Genomic DNA, 16,036 nt, shown 5'->3' on the forward strand with positions numbered 1-16,036 from the left:
CAGAGTGAGACTCCGTCTCAGAAAAAAAAAAAAAAAAAAAGAATGAGTTAAAGCATGTGAAAATAAACTTGGCAGATTCGTAAAAATTTTATCACCTGTCCAGAAAGCTCCAGATGTAATTGGTCACTATAGGTACAAAAAACAGCAGGACAATTTAAGATTATAACCTGAAAATGGAATTTTTAATGCAGAAAAATCTATGTCGACTTATACACATAGTGGCCACATACCTACAGGATACAGTCCGCTATTAAAGCACTGGCCTGTAAATACTGCTTCACCATAGATTAAAAATGAGTCACAGGACCCTGAATCCTTGGACCCAACTCTCTCCCTCTCTGGTTCTTGACCCAGTGAAGGAGCTGATGATACTATCATCCTCTAATTGCCCTGCAAGTGTGAGATTTTAATTGCAGCACCCAGGACTTTGTTCCCACTCACTAAGCACCTTACTCAAAGAAGTCAGAGTAGAAACACAATGCATTTTTTCTCACCTGTCCAGAACAAGATCTGGAGCAAAGATGAGCTTGCCGGGGTGGTCAATTGAGCGCCACATCAGCCCCACCATTAACACCTCCAGCCAACAGCTCTCCAAGAGCCGCACTTGGTCGAACAGGCTGAGCTCCACAAAGCCTGGGGAAAGCAAGAGGCAGTGAGACACCCCAATCCCTCCTCCTCAGTTCCCTGTGTCTGTAGAGACAGAATGGGAAGTGTTAAAACACTAAGAAAACACAAACCATTAGGGAATCGATATTTTATAGATGTGATTAACTGCTCATTAAAGGAAGAAAACTTTAAAGTTAAGCTGCGCAACTTAGTTTCCAGTCTTGAACCCCTTCTAGAGACAAATATACTTCATTTAGAGTTTGTCAAGCACTATGACCTGGGCTCAGAACTGATCTTTGTTAGCTGTGTCCTGATGCTTGGCTGCCAGTCAGAAGAGCTGCCTGTCTGACCCAATCCTTGACTGGGATCAGAAGGGGTGGGGGAATGGGGTAGAGGTGGAGGTTGGGGTTGGAGGCTTGCAGAGAGCAGTGCCAGCCCTCACAGAAAACCAAGGCCTCACCTGCAAGGATTTCTCTGATTGCTTAAAATTTCCCATCCAGTGTTAAGATCCTTCTTCCGGGTAGAAGCACTGTTTCTGGGCGATTCTATCCTAAACAGCAAATATAGCCAAGCACACCTGTAATCCCAGCACTTTGGGAGGCCAAGGCGGGTGGATTGCCTGCACCCAGGAGTTTGAGACCAGCCTGGCCAACATGGAGAAACCCCATCTCTACAAAAAATTATCTGGTCATGGTGGCAGGTGCCTGTAGTCCCAGATACTCTGGAGGCTGAAGTGGGAGGATCGCTTGAGCCCAGGACGTCGAGGCTGCAGTGAGCCGAGATCACGCCACTGCACTCCAGCCTGGGCAACAGAGCGAGACCCTGTCTCAAAAAATAAATAAATAAATAAAGAGCAAATATAATAATGAAGCAGGTCCTGACAACCTAATAACCCATGTTGGTCACAGTACTGTTTGCAAACAGGTAATTTCTGGGGAGGGAAGCACTTCAAAAGCAAAGCAGAGAACACTGGGGCTTCCTTCACAAGCCATGATAAAAGGAGAGGGCCATGTAATATAAATATCTTAATAAAAGACACAGCCTTGGAGTGAAGTGACTCTGGTTTGAACCCCAGCTCAGCCTCTTTCTAGCTGGTCACTTAATCTCCCATTAAGTCTTTGTTTTTCTTATAGGAAAATGGGGGTAACAATGCCTATCTCTGAGAATGTCCTATAGGCAGGATCTATCATTCTGTTTTACAGATGAGGAAACTATGGCAGAGAGAACACATGTGGTTCAAGTCTTTGAACAATTATAATGCAAATCTGCCTCAAGGAGAATGTAATGGTGTTATGAATGTAAAGATGGATAAATACTTTCTAAATCCACATGCTTTGCTCAGTTTAGGTTCCTAATGTGTATACACCTTCCCAGTCTCACCCATAGTGATAGACAATAAGCCTACCCAAGAGAGATCACGGTTCTTAATCTTGCAGATATTCAACAAGATCAAGGCTAGATGATATTTTAATATTTTCTTTGGTTTGGACAATGACTATGCCAGCTAAGAGGAGGGAAAAAAAATCACGCCTTCAGACTATGCCTATGTTTCCTGAAAACTTTTCAAAACACCAGGCTTGAATAAGGAATAATGCAGTTTAAGAGTTCAGATTTCTTATGGCACAAAGAAGGGGCACAGCTTTCGGCAATAATTAATTTCACCACTGCTCTCCATGTGTGGTCCTGCAAAATCGTGTTTGGAATACATTTAAAGCAAAAACTAGAGGAAAGTACATCAGTATTGCCTCCTCTGGGAAAAAGCAGAGAAAATAAAATAATTCTGGCAAAGGTGAAGCTGCTAGACAAAACAAAATACAACTAGAAACCAAAAATCCTCAGGAAGCTCAGAAGAAATGGGCCCAGGCCAACAAAAGTCCCCAGATGATACTGTCACCATAGACCTCAGTTCCCTGGGCCTTTTACCCCAAAATTCTCTTCCCCCAGCTTCTCATCCCTCCTCATCTTTACAGCTTGCCCAGTGCAGTCGCTGCCCCCCAGGCCATGGGACTGCCCCCAGTGGCTCAGAACTTGTAAGAGACTTCATTTCTTCAAGGACTGTAAAGAAGGGCATGGAGAAGCTTTCACAGGGGGATCGTGGGGTGTTGCCACTCTAGGTTAGAATCCTAGATTCACTCCTCCACAGAAACACCAAGTCAAATGATAATTAGCTGGTAACTTCAGCATCATAGAGCACTTCAGATATATATTACAAATGGGCTTGAGAGAAGTGATCGCTTTAGAGGATGGAAAATGCAGGTTCCAAGTGACAACTCATGAGTAACTAAGCTCATTTTTAACTTGATGGCATTCCAGGTTTATGGGCCCATTGATGATTCGTGTAACTTCAACCACTGATTTACTCCGTTTGTCCATACATATTCATTTATGTATATAATACTGATTCTCTATTGAAACAATAATTTACAAAATTCTATTTAGCACCTGACAAACCTTTCACTTTCAAACTAGTCATGCTGTACTCTACCCCACCCTACCCAACCATGCCCCTCCTCTCAAGGTGAGGAATCCACAGCCAAGAAATGGGTCAATGTGGAGTCTATAATTTTAACCACGTTCCAGGTTCCAGGACTCTAGGATTCTTGCCCAAATGACCCCAAGCCCGATTCCAGAGCCTGGGTAGCTTCCCTGGGTCCATCCTCCCAGACCACCTCTAGGCATGAGAGGTGGCCAACAGGTGAGTGTCTGTAGCAGATGTGGACACGCAGGATAGGGTTTGTGCAAGGTGGTATGGGATGCATCTAGCCATGGGAAAAGAAGGGAGTCAAGAACAGAAATGGCTGGGCCACGCACAACTCTTTCTGCACTACCATGTTGGGTACAGAACTCAGAGGAGTCTCAGAATTCTAAATCAGAACAGGGCCTTGTTGAAGGTAGGTATGCCAAGACGGAAGGAAGGAACATACTGCACTCAAAAGTTACAAATCCAGTTGAGGACCTGTTAAATATCTAGGCACAGCTCATGGACCTCTACTTTGTACTCTTGCCCCTTAAATATTAGCGGCAGGCCTTTCTACAAGTACATGGAAAACTAATAGCCAGAAAGCCCTACCGGGAATCTTCTTGGCCCAGCTGATCATGTGTACCAACTCCTTGTCGGCCAACTTGGTCAGGGACATCATCATGGAGGCCTCGGTGAAGGGCGCGCTAGGGCGGCTGATCAGCACATGGGGCGGCTCAGCCTCCAGGAGGGTGAGCACCAGCTGCTCGGGGCTCAGGGCGTCCAGCAGCAGCTCCCGCACTCGGGGCGCGTGGCCGCCACTTCTCTTGGTCTTGCCGGCACAGTGCAGCTGCTCATCGGCACTTCTCTGTCTCCGCACAAGGCGGTACCCACATCTCTCTCTCCGGGAGCCTGAAGAGGAAAGCAGAGTCATTCGAATTGCCAGGGTAAAACTGCAGTCAAGCAAAAGAAGCTTGACTTTTATTTTCTGGAGCCTGTAGAGCACGTACCAAAGATTACTACGGTCGTGACTATACTAGCAAAACCAACGACATAACTTTTCAGAAACTTTTTAGGTCTCCATTTCCAGGTCATCTATAGATACTAACACCATTTCTCTATAAAGAGTGCTCATAAACCATGAAATTAGGAATTATCTTCAGGTAGAAAAATGGGGATATTTCCAAAGGTACCAAATAATATACTTTTATTATAACACATTCTTAAAATGTTTATATGCATGTGTGCATATGTATATATTTCCTTATACTTACACAAAACAAGTGTATTTCAAATAACAAATTAAGTGAAAAAGTCTGGAAAATATAGAAGAGAATAAATTTTGGCATAAATTCTTTCAGTCTTCTTAATGCTTTTATATTTTTCCAAGTTTGTTTTTGTTTTTTTTTTTTTTTTTTTTTTTGAGACGGAGTCTTGCTCTGTCGCCCAGGCTGGAGTGCAGTGGTGTGATCTCGGCTCACTGCAAGCTCCACCTCCCAGGTTCACACCATTCTCCTGCCTCAGCCTCCCGAGTAGCTGGGACTACAGGCGCCCGCCACCATATTTTTCCATGTTTTATACACAAAGTTATTTATTTTTTGGGACAGAGTCTCACTCTGTCACCCAGGCTGCAGTTCAGTGGTGCAATCTTGGCTCACTGCAACCTCAGCCTCCCAGGTTCAAGCGATTCTCCTGCCTCAGCCTCCCGAGTAGCTGGGATTACAGGCGCCCGCCACCATGCCTGGCTAATTTTTATATTTTTAGTAGAGATGTGATTTTGCCATGTTGGCCAGGCTGGTCTCAAATTCCTGATTCTCAGATGATCTGCCCATCTTGGCCTCCCAAAGTGCTAGGATTACAGGCGTGAGCCACTGCACCTGGCCTTTACACACAAAATTAGATTGTAGTATATACACTATTTTAATTGTAGTTTTGAGACAGAGTCTGGCTCTGTTGCCCAAGCTGGAGTGTAGTGATGCAATCACAGCTCACTGCAGCCTTCATGTCCTGGACTCAAGCAATCCTCCTGCCTCAGCCTCCCGAGTAGCTGGGACTACAGGAATATGCCACCATGCCCAGCTAATTTCTAAATTTTTTTGTAGAACTAGGGTCTTACTATGTTACCCAGTCCTCAATAGTTTGACTGTTTTCTCAGAACCCACTGGGCATTAAAAATCATTTTTAATGTTTGCTAATCTAAACCATCTCGCTTTACTTTGTATGTTTTAATTACTAGCAAAGTTGATTTATATGCTTGTTCTTTGGATTTACTTTTTTTTTTTTTTAAAGAGACAGGGTCTCTGTCACCCAGGCTGAAGCATGGTGGTATGGTCATGATCACAGCTCACTGCAGCCTCAACCTCCCAGGCTCAAGAGATCCTCCCACCTCAGCCTCCTGGGTAGCTGGGACTACAAGTGTGAACTACCACATCTGACTAATTTTTGTATTTTTTGTAGAGACAGGGTCTCACCATGTTGCCCAGGCTGGTCTCGAATTCCTGGGCTCAAGTGATCCTCTTGCCTTGGCCTCTGAAAGTGCTGGGATTACAGGCATAAGCCACCACACCCGGCCCAATAATTAAGTTTTAGTGATATAGAAACAAGGTGGAACCAAAATACCAAACAATAACTTGCAAAATGAGAGAGGAATGATTTTGGTTAGAATTTCTAAGATTCTTTTTTTGGGAAGATAGAAGCTTAAATTCTCAAATTAATCAAGAACACATGTTACAAAACATAATGTCATTAAAGGGATTGAAACGTGACCAAACATGTTGGCTCACACTTGTAATCACAGCACTTTAGGAGGCCAAAGGTGGTTTCGGCAGGTGTGTGTGTGGGGGGGGGTGCGGATCACTTGAGGCCAGGAGTTCAAGATCAGCCTGGGCAACATGGTGAAACCCCATCTCTACTAATAATACAAAAATTAGCTGGGCATGGTGGCAGATGCCTGTAATCCCAGCTATTTAGGAAGCTGAGGCGGGAGAATCACTTGAACCTGGGAGGCGGAGGCTGCAGTGAGCCAAGATCATGCTACTGCACTCCAGCCCGGGTGACACAGTGAGACTGTCTCAAAAGAAAAAAAGGAATTGAAACAGAATGTATGACTTTTAAACTAGTAAAAGAAGAAAAAGAAAACATAAAAATGTGATCAACTCCTAAAAGGGAAGAAGTAGAAAATACATAATAAAATTTTTTAAATCACAAAATAAGATGATAGAAATGAACCCAAATATCAGCTATCACAATAAACAAAAAATACCAAATTGACCTTTAAGAGTGACTCTGAAATTATACATATTTTTAAATCTAGACATAGATTAGTTGTAAGAGATATACCTAACATATAGAAAAACAAAGTAGACTGATAGAAAAATATATAACAGGCAAAATTAACCAAATAAATTGACATTACTCTATTGATACCAGACAAATAAACTTTAAGGCAAAAATTATTATTATAGATAAGGAGATTCATCGCTAGAATATTTTAAAAAGAAATAATTCTAAACTCGTATACTTCAAAACAACAAAGTCCAGGTGTGGTGGCTCACGCCTGTAATCCCAGCAATTTGGGAGGCCAAGGTGGGTGGATCACTTGAGGTCAGGAGTTTGAGACCAGCCTGGCCAAAATGGAGAAACTCCATCTCTACTACAAATACAAAAATTACCCAGGCATGGTGGTGCATTCCTGTAGTCCCAGCTACTCAAGAGGCTGAGGCAGGAGGATCGCACAAACCCAGGAAGCACAGTGAACCGAGATCGTGCCATGCACTCCAGGCTGGGTGACAGAGCAAGACTCAGGTTGAAAAAATAAATAAATAAATAAATAAATAGACAACAAAACACAGCCTCCAAACACAACACAAAAAGTAACTGAAAGAAAGAAACTGACAGATGCACTATTATAATGGGCTATTTAAACCTCTCTCTCAACAGCTGAAAGAGCAAAAAGTCAGAATGCAGAATATTTGAACCACATAATTAACAAGCTTGATCTACAAAGGCCATAGATATTTTGCAAAAATTTTCACATACTAGGCAATGAAGAAAATCTTAAAATAGGTATTATTCAGACCATATTCTCTGACGATAAGAAAAATGGAAATCAACAACAAAAATATAACTTCCAAATCCCTATACATTTGAGCACCAAAATCTTTGTAAGTTTTCATTGGTTAAAGACAAAAATGTAAAATGGAAATTAAGAAGACATGTTATAAGTAAGGATGTCATTAGCATGGTTACAACTTTTATATGAATTTCCCTTAAAAAAAGAAACCCCAAAAGTTGAAATCTGCAAAATGCTTTGTTTTATACTCCCATCATTATGTTTATTCACTAAATTCAATTGTTTACATTTTTAAAAATAAATATTAGCTAGAAAATGTGAGCAAATTTAAATTACTGGCTCCCAGGAAAATTTGTCAGAATTTCCTCTTAACATTGACTAGTTATAGTAGAAGAAAGGGCTCTATTTATTCAGAAAATTTGAACCAAATTTACTGCTAAAAGAATTAAAGGCCTAAAATACAATTCATTTTATTAGTAATCAAGTAGAATGCTAAGGTCAATTATACACCCTGGATAAAATGGAGCAAAATGTTTTTCTTAATTTTTTTAATATACTTTAGGTTCTGGGATACATGTGCAGAACATGCAGGTTTGTTACATAGGTATGCACGTGCCATGGTGGTTTGCTGCAAAATTTATAGTTTTAAAAAGCACCTTTCTGCTAGGCTACGTGGCTCATGCCTGTAATCCCCCAGCACTTTGAGAGGCTGAGGCAAGAGGATCACTTGAGCCCAGGAATTTAAGACTAGCCTGGGCAACAAGTGAAATCCTGTCTCTACAAAAAATACAAAAATTAGCCAGGCGTGGTGGTGCACACACCTGTAGTCCCAGCTACTTGGGAGGCTGAGGTGGGAGAATCAATTGAGCCCGAGGAGATCAAAGTTGCAGTAAGCCAAGATTGCGCCACTGCACTCCAGCCTGGGCTGCAGCAGAGTGATACCCTGTCTCAAAAAAAAAAAAAGCAACTTTCTGATCATACATTTTTCTTTTGTAGAGTATATAAGGATAAGGAATTTACAAAACAGATATATATACCCTTTACATACCCAAAGTGAGAGATTTTGAATTCATACGTTCAAATTTACTTGACAAATTTTCACTGACAAAGTCTAACATTCTAGGTCCTGTAGTGAATTCTGGGGGTTCTAGACTCAATAAATAAAGCCCTTGACAAGGAGCTCATTTTTCTATCAAGGATGTTTCTAGTGTTGTGGCTTTGACACTGTAACCTAGGCAGCTGCCTCTGAGTGAGCTTAATGAGCAGCTCCACCAAATCCAGTGCTCCATATTAGGCAGTGGTAAATAGCCCCAGCCAAAGATGATGATGATAGTAGTGATAAATGACACTAATGGCAGCTAATGTCTACTGGAAGCTTCTATGCACCAGGCATTGCATACTGCACATATCCTGACAGCTACCCTACAGTACAGGAACTATTACTGTCTCCAATGTACAGAGGAGGAACCAAACATAAGCCCAAATAACTTGTCTAAGATGGCACAGCTAGAAAATAGCAGAAGCAGGATCTAAACCCAAGCAGTAGCCTAAATCCAGAGCTGGTGCTTTTAACCACTATTTTATACTACCTACCTATCAAATCCCTTTCATAGAAGAGTATACAGCAGGTGTATAAAGATATGGCACCCAAAATATGTTGAGCTATTGTTCCAATACAGGGATATAGGCCAAATACATGGCTATTCAGATGGATTTCCTGGCTCCTTACATTTCAGTGTATCCTTATAATGAAGTTTCATCCATATAGTCAGTCTAGGTGGGTGTTGTCCTACCATTATATGACCACGTCCATACTTCAGTAGAAAAGACAAGATCAGAAATTCAGAAGAAAAAGGTGATAACAGACTACATGGTTTCAAAATAAAAGAAGCAGGATGGTGCAGGAGGATCCAACAAGCAGGTAGAATCTCTAATCCTCGAAAACCTGATAGAAGAAAAAGCATGCACAGAGGGTTTGGGGGAAGGCAGATAAGAAGAGTGATGGGAAAGGAGAGAGACAGAGTTAAGAAAGTTCATCTCTAACGGTCTTTCTGTATGGTGAGTGAAGGGCATAATATCCCATTGTGTATGTGCAACAACCCATCTCATTTCTTCCGTAATCTCCAAAGAGAATACAGTCTTTTCTTAGACTTTCTGGCTAAATACAACAACCTTTCTCTCATTCCCTTTTCTATGAAAGCTTCTTTAACTATCCCTCTGTATTCTATCTCATGAAATGGTGTTGTATCAAAACTCATATGAGCTTTTCAGGGAAGGAGAGAGAATGGAAGGAAAACTAAAATTGAGTGTCAGATATTGTGCTAAGTCTTCATATATGTTTTCAGACTTATTCTTCACAAAACCAAGTGAAGCAGATATCTCTGCTCAGAGATAAATGTGTTAAATATACATATGTATACACCTATTACTGTCATAGAACGAAATCTATGCTGTATGTACTTTTCATAGTTCCATTATGTTTCTGACTCCTACATATTTTTCCACTTCTAGAAATCTAGATGAGAGGATAGGTGTGAGCCTCCCCATGGCTACCCCAGTAACCCACGAGATATGAAATATCTCTGAGCAGAGATATGAAAACCGAGGGCCAAAGAGATGATTCAGTAGTTTGAGCACAGTTACAGTCAGCAAGAAGTAATGAAATGAAAATGAAACATAGACTCTAAGGGATCCAACCTCCAACCTCCTTGCTCTTCACTGCATACACTGCCTTGAGCCATGAGGGCTACAGCTGTGCAACGGATCCTAGTATAATAAAAGCATTCTTAAGACTAAGTTGGAAATCATTTTTTAAACACACACACACACACACTCACTTTAAAATATTGTTTAACTTAAAACTTAAAATATTTGCTTGCAATCTTTTGTCAGAGCACCAAGGCTTTCTCTTTAAGCATCTGGGCCAATTAGACAAAGTCACTTTTCTGCATAAACATACACATGAGATATTATCTCTAGATTTTCAGTTTCAGCCTCTTTAAAACAAAAACAGAGAAAGAATCTAGATACTTCTAAGGAATTCTAAATTCAGGATCTCCCAAGGGTTATGGGTTTTTTCCCCCAGTCTCACCCATACCTATCTCAATAGCTATTAGTCCTTTAAGATTTTATTCAAAACTTTCAACTAAACTTCCTCCTCCCCCTGCCCCCAGACAGAGTCTGGCTCTGTTGCCAGGCTGCAGTGCAGTGGCACAATCTCGGCTCACTGCAAGCTCTGCCTCCCTGGTTCAAGCTATTCTCCTGCCTCAGCCTCCGGAGTAGCTGGGACTACAGGTACATGCCACCAAGCCCAGCTAATTTTGGTATTTTTAGTAGAGACAGGGTTTCGCCCTGTTGGCCAGGATGGTCTTGATCTCTTGACCTCATGATTTGCACGCCTCGACCTCCAAAAGTGCTGGGATTACCGGCGTGAGCCACCGCGCCCAGCCTCAACTAAACTTTCACAGAAGAAAACCAAACTTGTCTTTTCCTATTCATAATATGTTTGAGTAAATTTTAATTAAATTTTATAATGTAACAATTACAGTGAGTAGAAACAGGTTTGAAAAGAAGCCCACCGGTTTCTGACAAGGATAATCTGAAGCGGTGGGAATGGAAATGTTTAGGTGTTTGAGAGAATAACCAATACATGCTGTGAAGCTATGGTCACTGGCAGGATGTTCTACAGAGGAAATGAAGATCATCAGTGACTCTAGGAAGCCAGAGAAGTGTGATCAGATGAAGAGAACTTCTGCTGTAACTGAACTATAATAGCTGAGGGTTCTAATCTGTTACATACAAAGAGAAAAAGAAAAGGGCAGAGAATGCTCACGAGGCAAAGCTACTAAGAAATTGTCAGGCAGAGCCGGGTGCGGTGGCTCACACCTGTAATCCCACCACTCTGGGAGGCCAAGGCGGGCGGATCACGAGGTCAGGAGATCGAGACCATCCTGGCTAACACGGTGAAACCCCATCTCTACTAAAAATACAAAAAAAAAAACCCAAAAAACAAATTAGCCAGGCGTGATGGCAGGTGCCTGTAATCCCAGCTACCTGGGAGGCTGAGGCAGGAGAATGGCATGAACCCGGAAGGCAGAGCTTGTAGTGAGCCGAGAAAGGGCCACTGCACTCCAGCCTGGGCGACAGAGCAAGACTTCGTCTCAAAAAAAAAAAAAAGAAATTGTCAGAGAATAAAGTGATAGATTTTTGTTTTAAATTTTCAAATAATTACACAGAGAAATTACAACTAACCACAGGTAAAATACTGGCTAGCAGAAGAATAAGTGCAGGCAGAGCTGCTCTGAGTACATATAAACAAGCAAGTGCATACAGACAAGTGAACCAAAATATAGCCAGGTGGAGAGAGCTGGGTGTTGGCATCTTTGTCAGTTATATACCAAAGTGCTCACTTTTCTTTGTGTATAAAATATATGTGAATGTATGTGAGTGTATAAAATACATGTGAATATATGTATGTGAATGTTAAATATACATATGTATACACCTATTACTGTCATAGAACGAAATCTATGCTGTATGTACTTTTCATAGTTCCATTATGTTTCTGACTCCTACATATTTTTCCACTTCTAGAAAGCTAGATGAGGGGATAGGTGTGAGCCTCCCCATGGCTACCCCAGTAACCCACAAGATATTCTACTTTTTTGTCACAAGTTTTAACTGTAGACGTTTACCACAACTTCATCCTTAGAACTGGACTTTTCAAGATCACAGACAGATGGCCACCCAGCCCTGTTTGAGGATTCCAGTGGCTAGAAGTCCCCTAACCCATCTGGTGGCCTATTCTGTGGTCAGACCACTTGAACCGTAGAAAGTTCTTCTCTACCTGGGGCCAAAATCTGCCTCCCATAATCTGTTCCCTTTCACCCCAGCTCTGTCCTCTGCAGTTACTGTGGATAAGTCAACGCCCCCTCCAATGTGACAACACACAAATACTTAATTACTATGTCCCAAATCTTCTCTCTTCTCGACTACCTGTCCCCAGTTCCTCAGAGGACAGGGCTTTTAGCAAGGCCCATATACAGTAAGAAGGGAAGCAAGCACTCACCACACTTTACCATTCCCACTTCATAACACTTCCGAAGTCGGCAGGCCTGGCAGCTCTTGCGCCGGTTTTTATCGATTGTACACTGATTTGTAGCTGGACAAATATAATCATTATGTCCTATAGCAGAGTGGGAGGGAAAAAAAGATTATTGCTACAATCTCTTGGTTAAATCTCTTCCTGGTCAACAACACTGATAACACCTTCCAGCTGAGAGATAGGAGACATCATCTTAATGACCAGTATAGGTACAAAGCCAAAGTCGAGCTACATTGTCACCTTGTTAATGAGTAAAGGAGACCTAGCAACATTTCAATATCCTGGTTTTTGACTAATATGTTATTCTCTGCATATTCTTAGAATTCTCAAAGGAGAGATATAAAAATATATCCTTTGGATGGGGAAAATAAGACTAACATTAAATTGATTTGCTCCAAGTCACAGAAGTCAAGAGTTGTAAATCAAATCATCAAATTCAACTTCTTATATTCTTTTATATATATCCCTCTTTTGGGTTTAATACAATATTTTAATGGGAATTCATAGTCAAATAAAATGACAAAAGGAACAAACAAAGAAATTAGCAATCTAAATAATGACAGAAAATACTGCTATTGACAAGAGTTGTGGTGGATTACTGTTCTCAATTCTTCATTCTCTCCCTCGGCCTTGCGACCCTGCAGTGTACTAGAGTGTGCAGAGAGTAAACATTTCCCTACCCATTGATGTTGGGCTTGACCACAGGACTTTCTATAGCCAATGATATATCAATAGATGTGCTGCTCCAACAGTTTGGCTTGGCCTCTTGAGCTCCTGTGAGGTAGCCACTGGTCCAAGAAGAACGTGGGGAGGTGTGGAACAGACCTGACCTCCCGCAAAAGCCCAGAACCAAGTTTATGAAGTAGAGCTACTCTCAACAACTCAAAGACATAGAAGTACAGAAAATAGGCCCATTGTAGTAAAATCCTAAGAGTTTGAACTTGTCATATAGGAATCTCTAAGACAATGGTACTTTTAATTCTTTTATGCAAGGAAGAGCTAAGAATATTTATATTTCAAAAATTATTTCAGATGCAGTATGAAGAACCAATCAGAGGCAGCAAAACTGATGAGGCCAGGAGACCAGATGACAGCCTGCTATAGTTGTGCAAATGAGAGATGTCTGGATGGGGTGTTGGTAGGGAGGATGAGGACAGCTACATGGGTTTGAGAAAGGGTTAAAAATAGAAATTATAATAAAATAGATGAAAAGCAAAAGTGAAAGTGAATAGGGCATTTTAGTGCCTTTCTAATAAACAACATGGCCTGAACATCTTACGTTAAGCCTATAATGAACCAGAATTTCAGTGCGAAGAATAAATGAATCTCAATGATAAATGAAATGAGCAAGTCATAAAAGAAAAAAGTCGCAAAAGAATATGTAGGAGAAGACGTGAACACATGAAGTTCAAAAACAGAGAAAATGAACCTGCGTTGTTTAGGGATGCATGTGTAGGTGGTAAAACCACACACAGCAAGAAGGCAGAAAGGAGGACTGTCCCACCTCTGCAGGGAGGGAAGCGGGTGGGGCAGGAGGGACTACCCAGAGGGATTCTGGGCTCCCATTATATTCTATTTCATTGTTTGAGTGCTGGTTACACAGAGATTTGATCTATAATCATTCTTTAAACTGGACATGTTACATGCAGAATTCTACACATTAGCATACAATGAAAAGGTAATTTTTTATTTATTTTTATTTTTGAGACAGAATCTTCCTCTGTTGCCTAGGTTAGAGTGCAGTGGCACGATCTCGGCTCACTGCAACCTCTGCCTCCTGGGTTCAAGCGATACTCCTGCCTCAGCCTCCCAAATAGCTGGGATTCAGGCACCTACCACCACGCCCAGCTAATTTTTGTACTTTTAGTAGAGACAGGGTTTGGCTGTGTTGGCCAGTCTGGTCTCGAACTCCTGACCTCAGGTGATCCGCCCGCCTTGGCCTCCCAAAGCACTGGGATTACAGGTGTGAGCCACCACAGCTGGCCAGAAGAGGTAATTAAAAACCTAATTGTAACTCCAATCTTGAAACAGTCTTCACAGTCTCTTAGATCTACATGAATCTCTCATGCTGCAAAGAGATATCTGCACTTCCATGTTTGTTGCAGCATTGTTCACTATAATGTAAGCAAAGAAGATGTATATGAAGTACGACGATGTCTTTCGATCTTTCTTAGGCTCCTTTTCTTCTATTACACTTAAATTATTAACTATACTTCATATATTTTATTTCAAACAATAACATCTCTAGTATGGCCCAATTTTATTAAAATACTTTATCATCTATTTTTTTTTTTTTTTTTTTTTCGGAGACAGGGTCTCCCTCTGTTGCCCAGGCTGGAGTTGCAATGGTGTGATCTCAACTCACTGCAACCTCCACCTCCTGAGCTTAAGCAACCCTCCCATTTCAGCCTCCCATGTAGCTGGGACTCCCACTTTCCCCACTCCCACTACCCTTCCTAGCCTCTGGCAACCATCCTTCTACTTTATCTCCATGAGTTCAATTTTTTTTTTTTTTTTTTTCTTTTTTGGAGATGGAGTCTCAATCTGTCACCAAGGCTGGAGTTCAGTGTCACGATCTTGACTCACTGCAACCTCCACCTCCCTGGTTCAAGCAATTCTGCCTCAGCCTCCCGAGTAGCTGGGACTACAGGCGCATGCCACCACACCCAGCTAATTTTTTGTATTTTAGTAGAGAGAGGGTTTCACCATGTTGCCCAAGCTGGTCTCGAACTCCTGAGCTCAGGCAATCCGCCTGCCTCGACCTCCCAAAGTGCTAGGATTACAGGCATGAGGCACCGCAATTGTTTTCATTTTTAGCTCCCACAAATAAGTGAGAACATGGGAGGTCTGTCTTTGTGTGCCTGGTTATTTCACTTAACGTGAACTCCAGTTGCATCTATGTTGTTGCAAGTGACAGTATCTCATTCATTTTATGGCTGAATAGTGGTGTATGTGTTCCACATTTTCTTTATCTATATTCACCTGTGGATGGACACTTAGGTTGCTTCCAAATCTTGGCTATTGTAAACAGTGCTGCAACAAACGTGGGAGTGCCGACATCTCTTCGATATACTGATTTCCTTTCTTTTGGGTACATACCCAGCAGTGGGATTGCTGGATCATTTGGTAGCTCTATTTTTAGTTTTTTGAGGAAACTTCAAACTGTTCTCCATAGTAGTTGTACTAATTTACAATCTGACCAACAGTATACCAGGGTTCCTTTTTCTCCACATCCTCACTAGCATTTGTTATTGCCCATCTTTTGGACATAAGCCACTTTAGGGTAAGATGGTATCTCATTGTAGTTTTGATTTGCATTTCTCTGATGATTAATGATGTTTAACTCCTTTTCATATACCCATTTGCCATTCGTATGTCTTGTTTTGAGAAATGTTTACTCAGATTTTTTGCCCATTTTTTAATTGGATTATTAGTTTTTTTCTAGAGTTGTTTGAGCTCCTTTTATGTTCTGATTGTTAATCCCTTGTCAGATGGGTAGTTTGCAGATATTTTCTCCCATTCTGTGGGTTGTCTCTTCACTTCATTGTTTCCTTTGCCATGCAAGCAGTTTTTTAACTTGATGTGATCCCATTTGTCTATTTTTGCTTTGGTTGCCTGTGCTTGTGGGGTATTATTACTCAAGAAATCTTTGCCCCAACCAATGTCCTGGAGAGTTTCCTCATGTTTTCTTTTAGTAGTTTCATAGTTTAAGGCCTTAGATTTAAGTCACTGATCCATTTGGACTTGATTTTTATATATGGTGAGAGATAGGGATCTAGTTTTATTCTTCTGTACA

The 16,036-nt window shown here is 41.4% G+C and overlaps 1 protein-coding gene across 5 annotated transcripts in view; it reads right to left on the bottom strand.

Annotated features, from left to right (window-relative positions):
* Positions 1–16,036, bottom strand: part of ESR2 (estrogen receptor 2) — a 76,533-nt gene that overhangs the window by 29,971 nt on the left and 30,526 nt on the right. For 4 of the 5 annotated variants that reach the window (XM_003267796.4, XM_030812035.1, XM_004087153.3 and 1 more), the window contains 3 exons: positions 12,205–12,321; positions 3,677–3,976; positions 495–633 (listed from right to left, as the gene is read on the bottom strand). In XM_003267796.4, the coding sequence (XP_003267844.3) occupies positions 495–633; positions 3,677–3,976; positions 12,205–12,321 (556 nt within the window). The remainder of the gene's footprint in view (positions 1–494; positions 634–3,676; positions 3,977–12,204; positions 12,322–16,036) is intronic. The other variant, XM_012504445.2, reaches the window with a different exon arrangement.

This window comes from Nomascus leucogenys, chromosome 1a, assembly GCF_006542625.1.
Source record: "Nomascus leucogenys isolate Asia chromosome 1a, Asia_NLE_v1, whole genome shotgun sequence".
In the NCBI taxonomy this organism is placed as follows: domain Eukaryota; kingdom Metazoa; phylum Chordata; class Mammalia; order Primates; family Hylobatidae; genus Nomascus; species Nomascus leucogenys.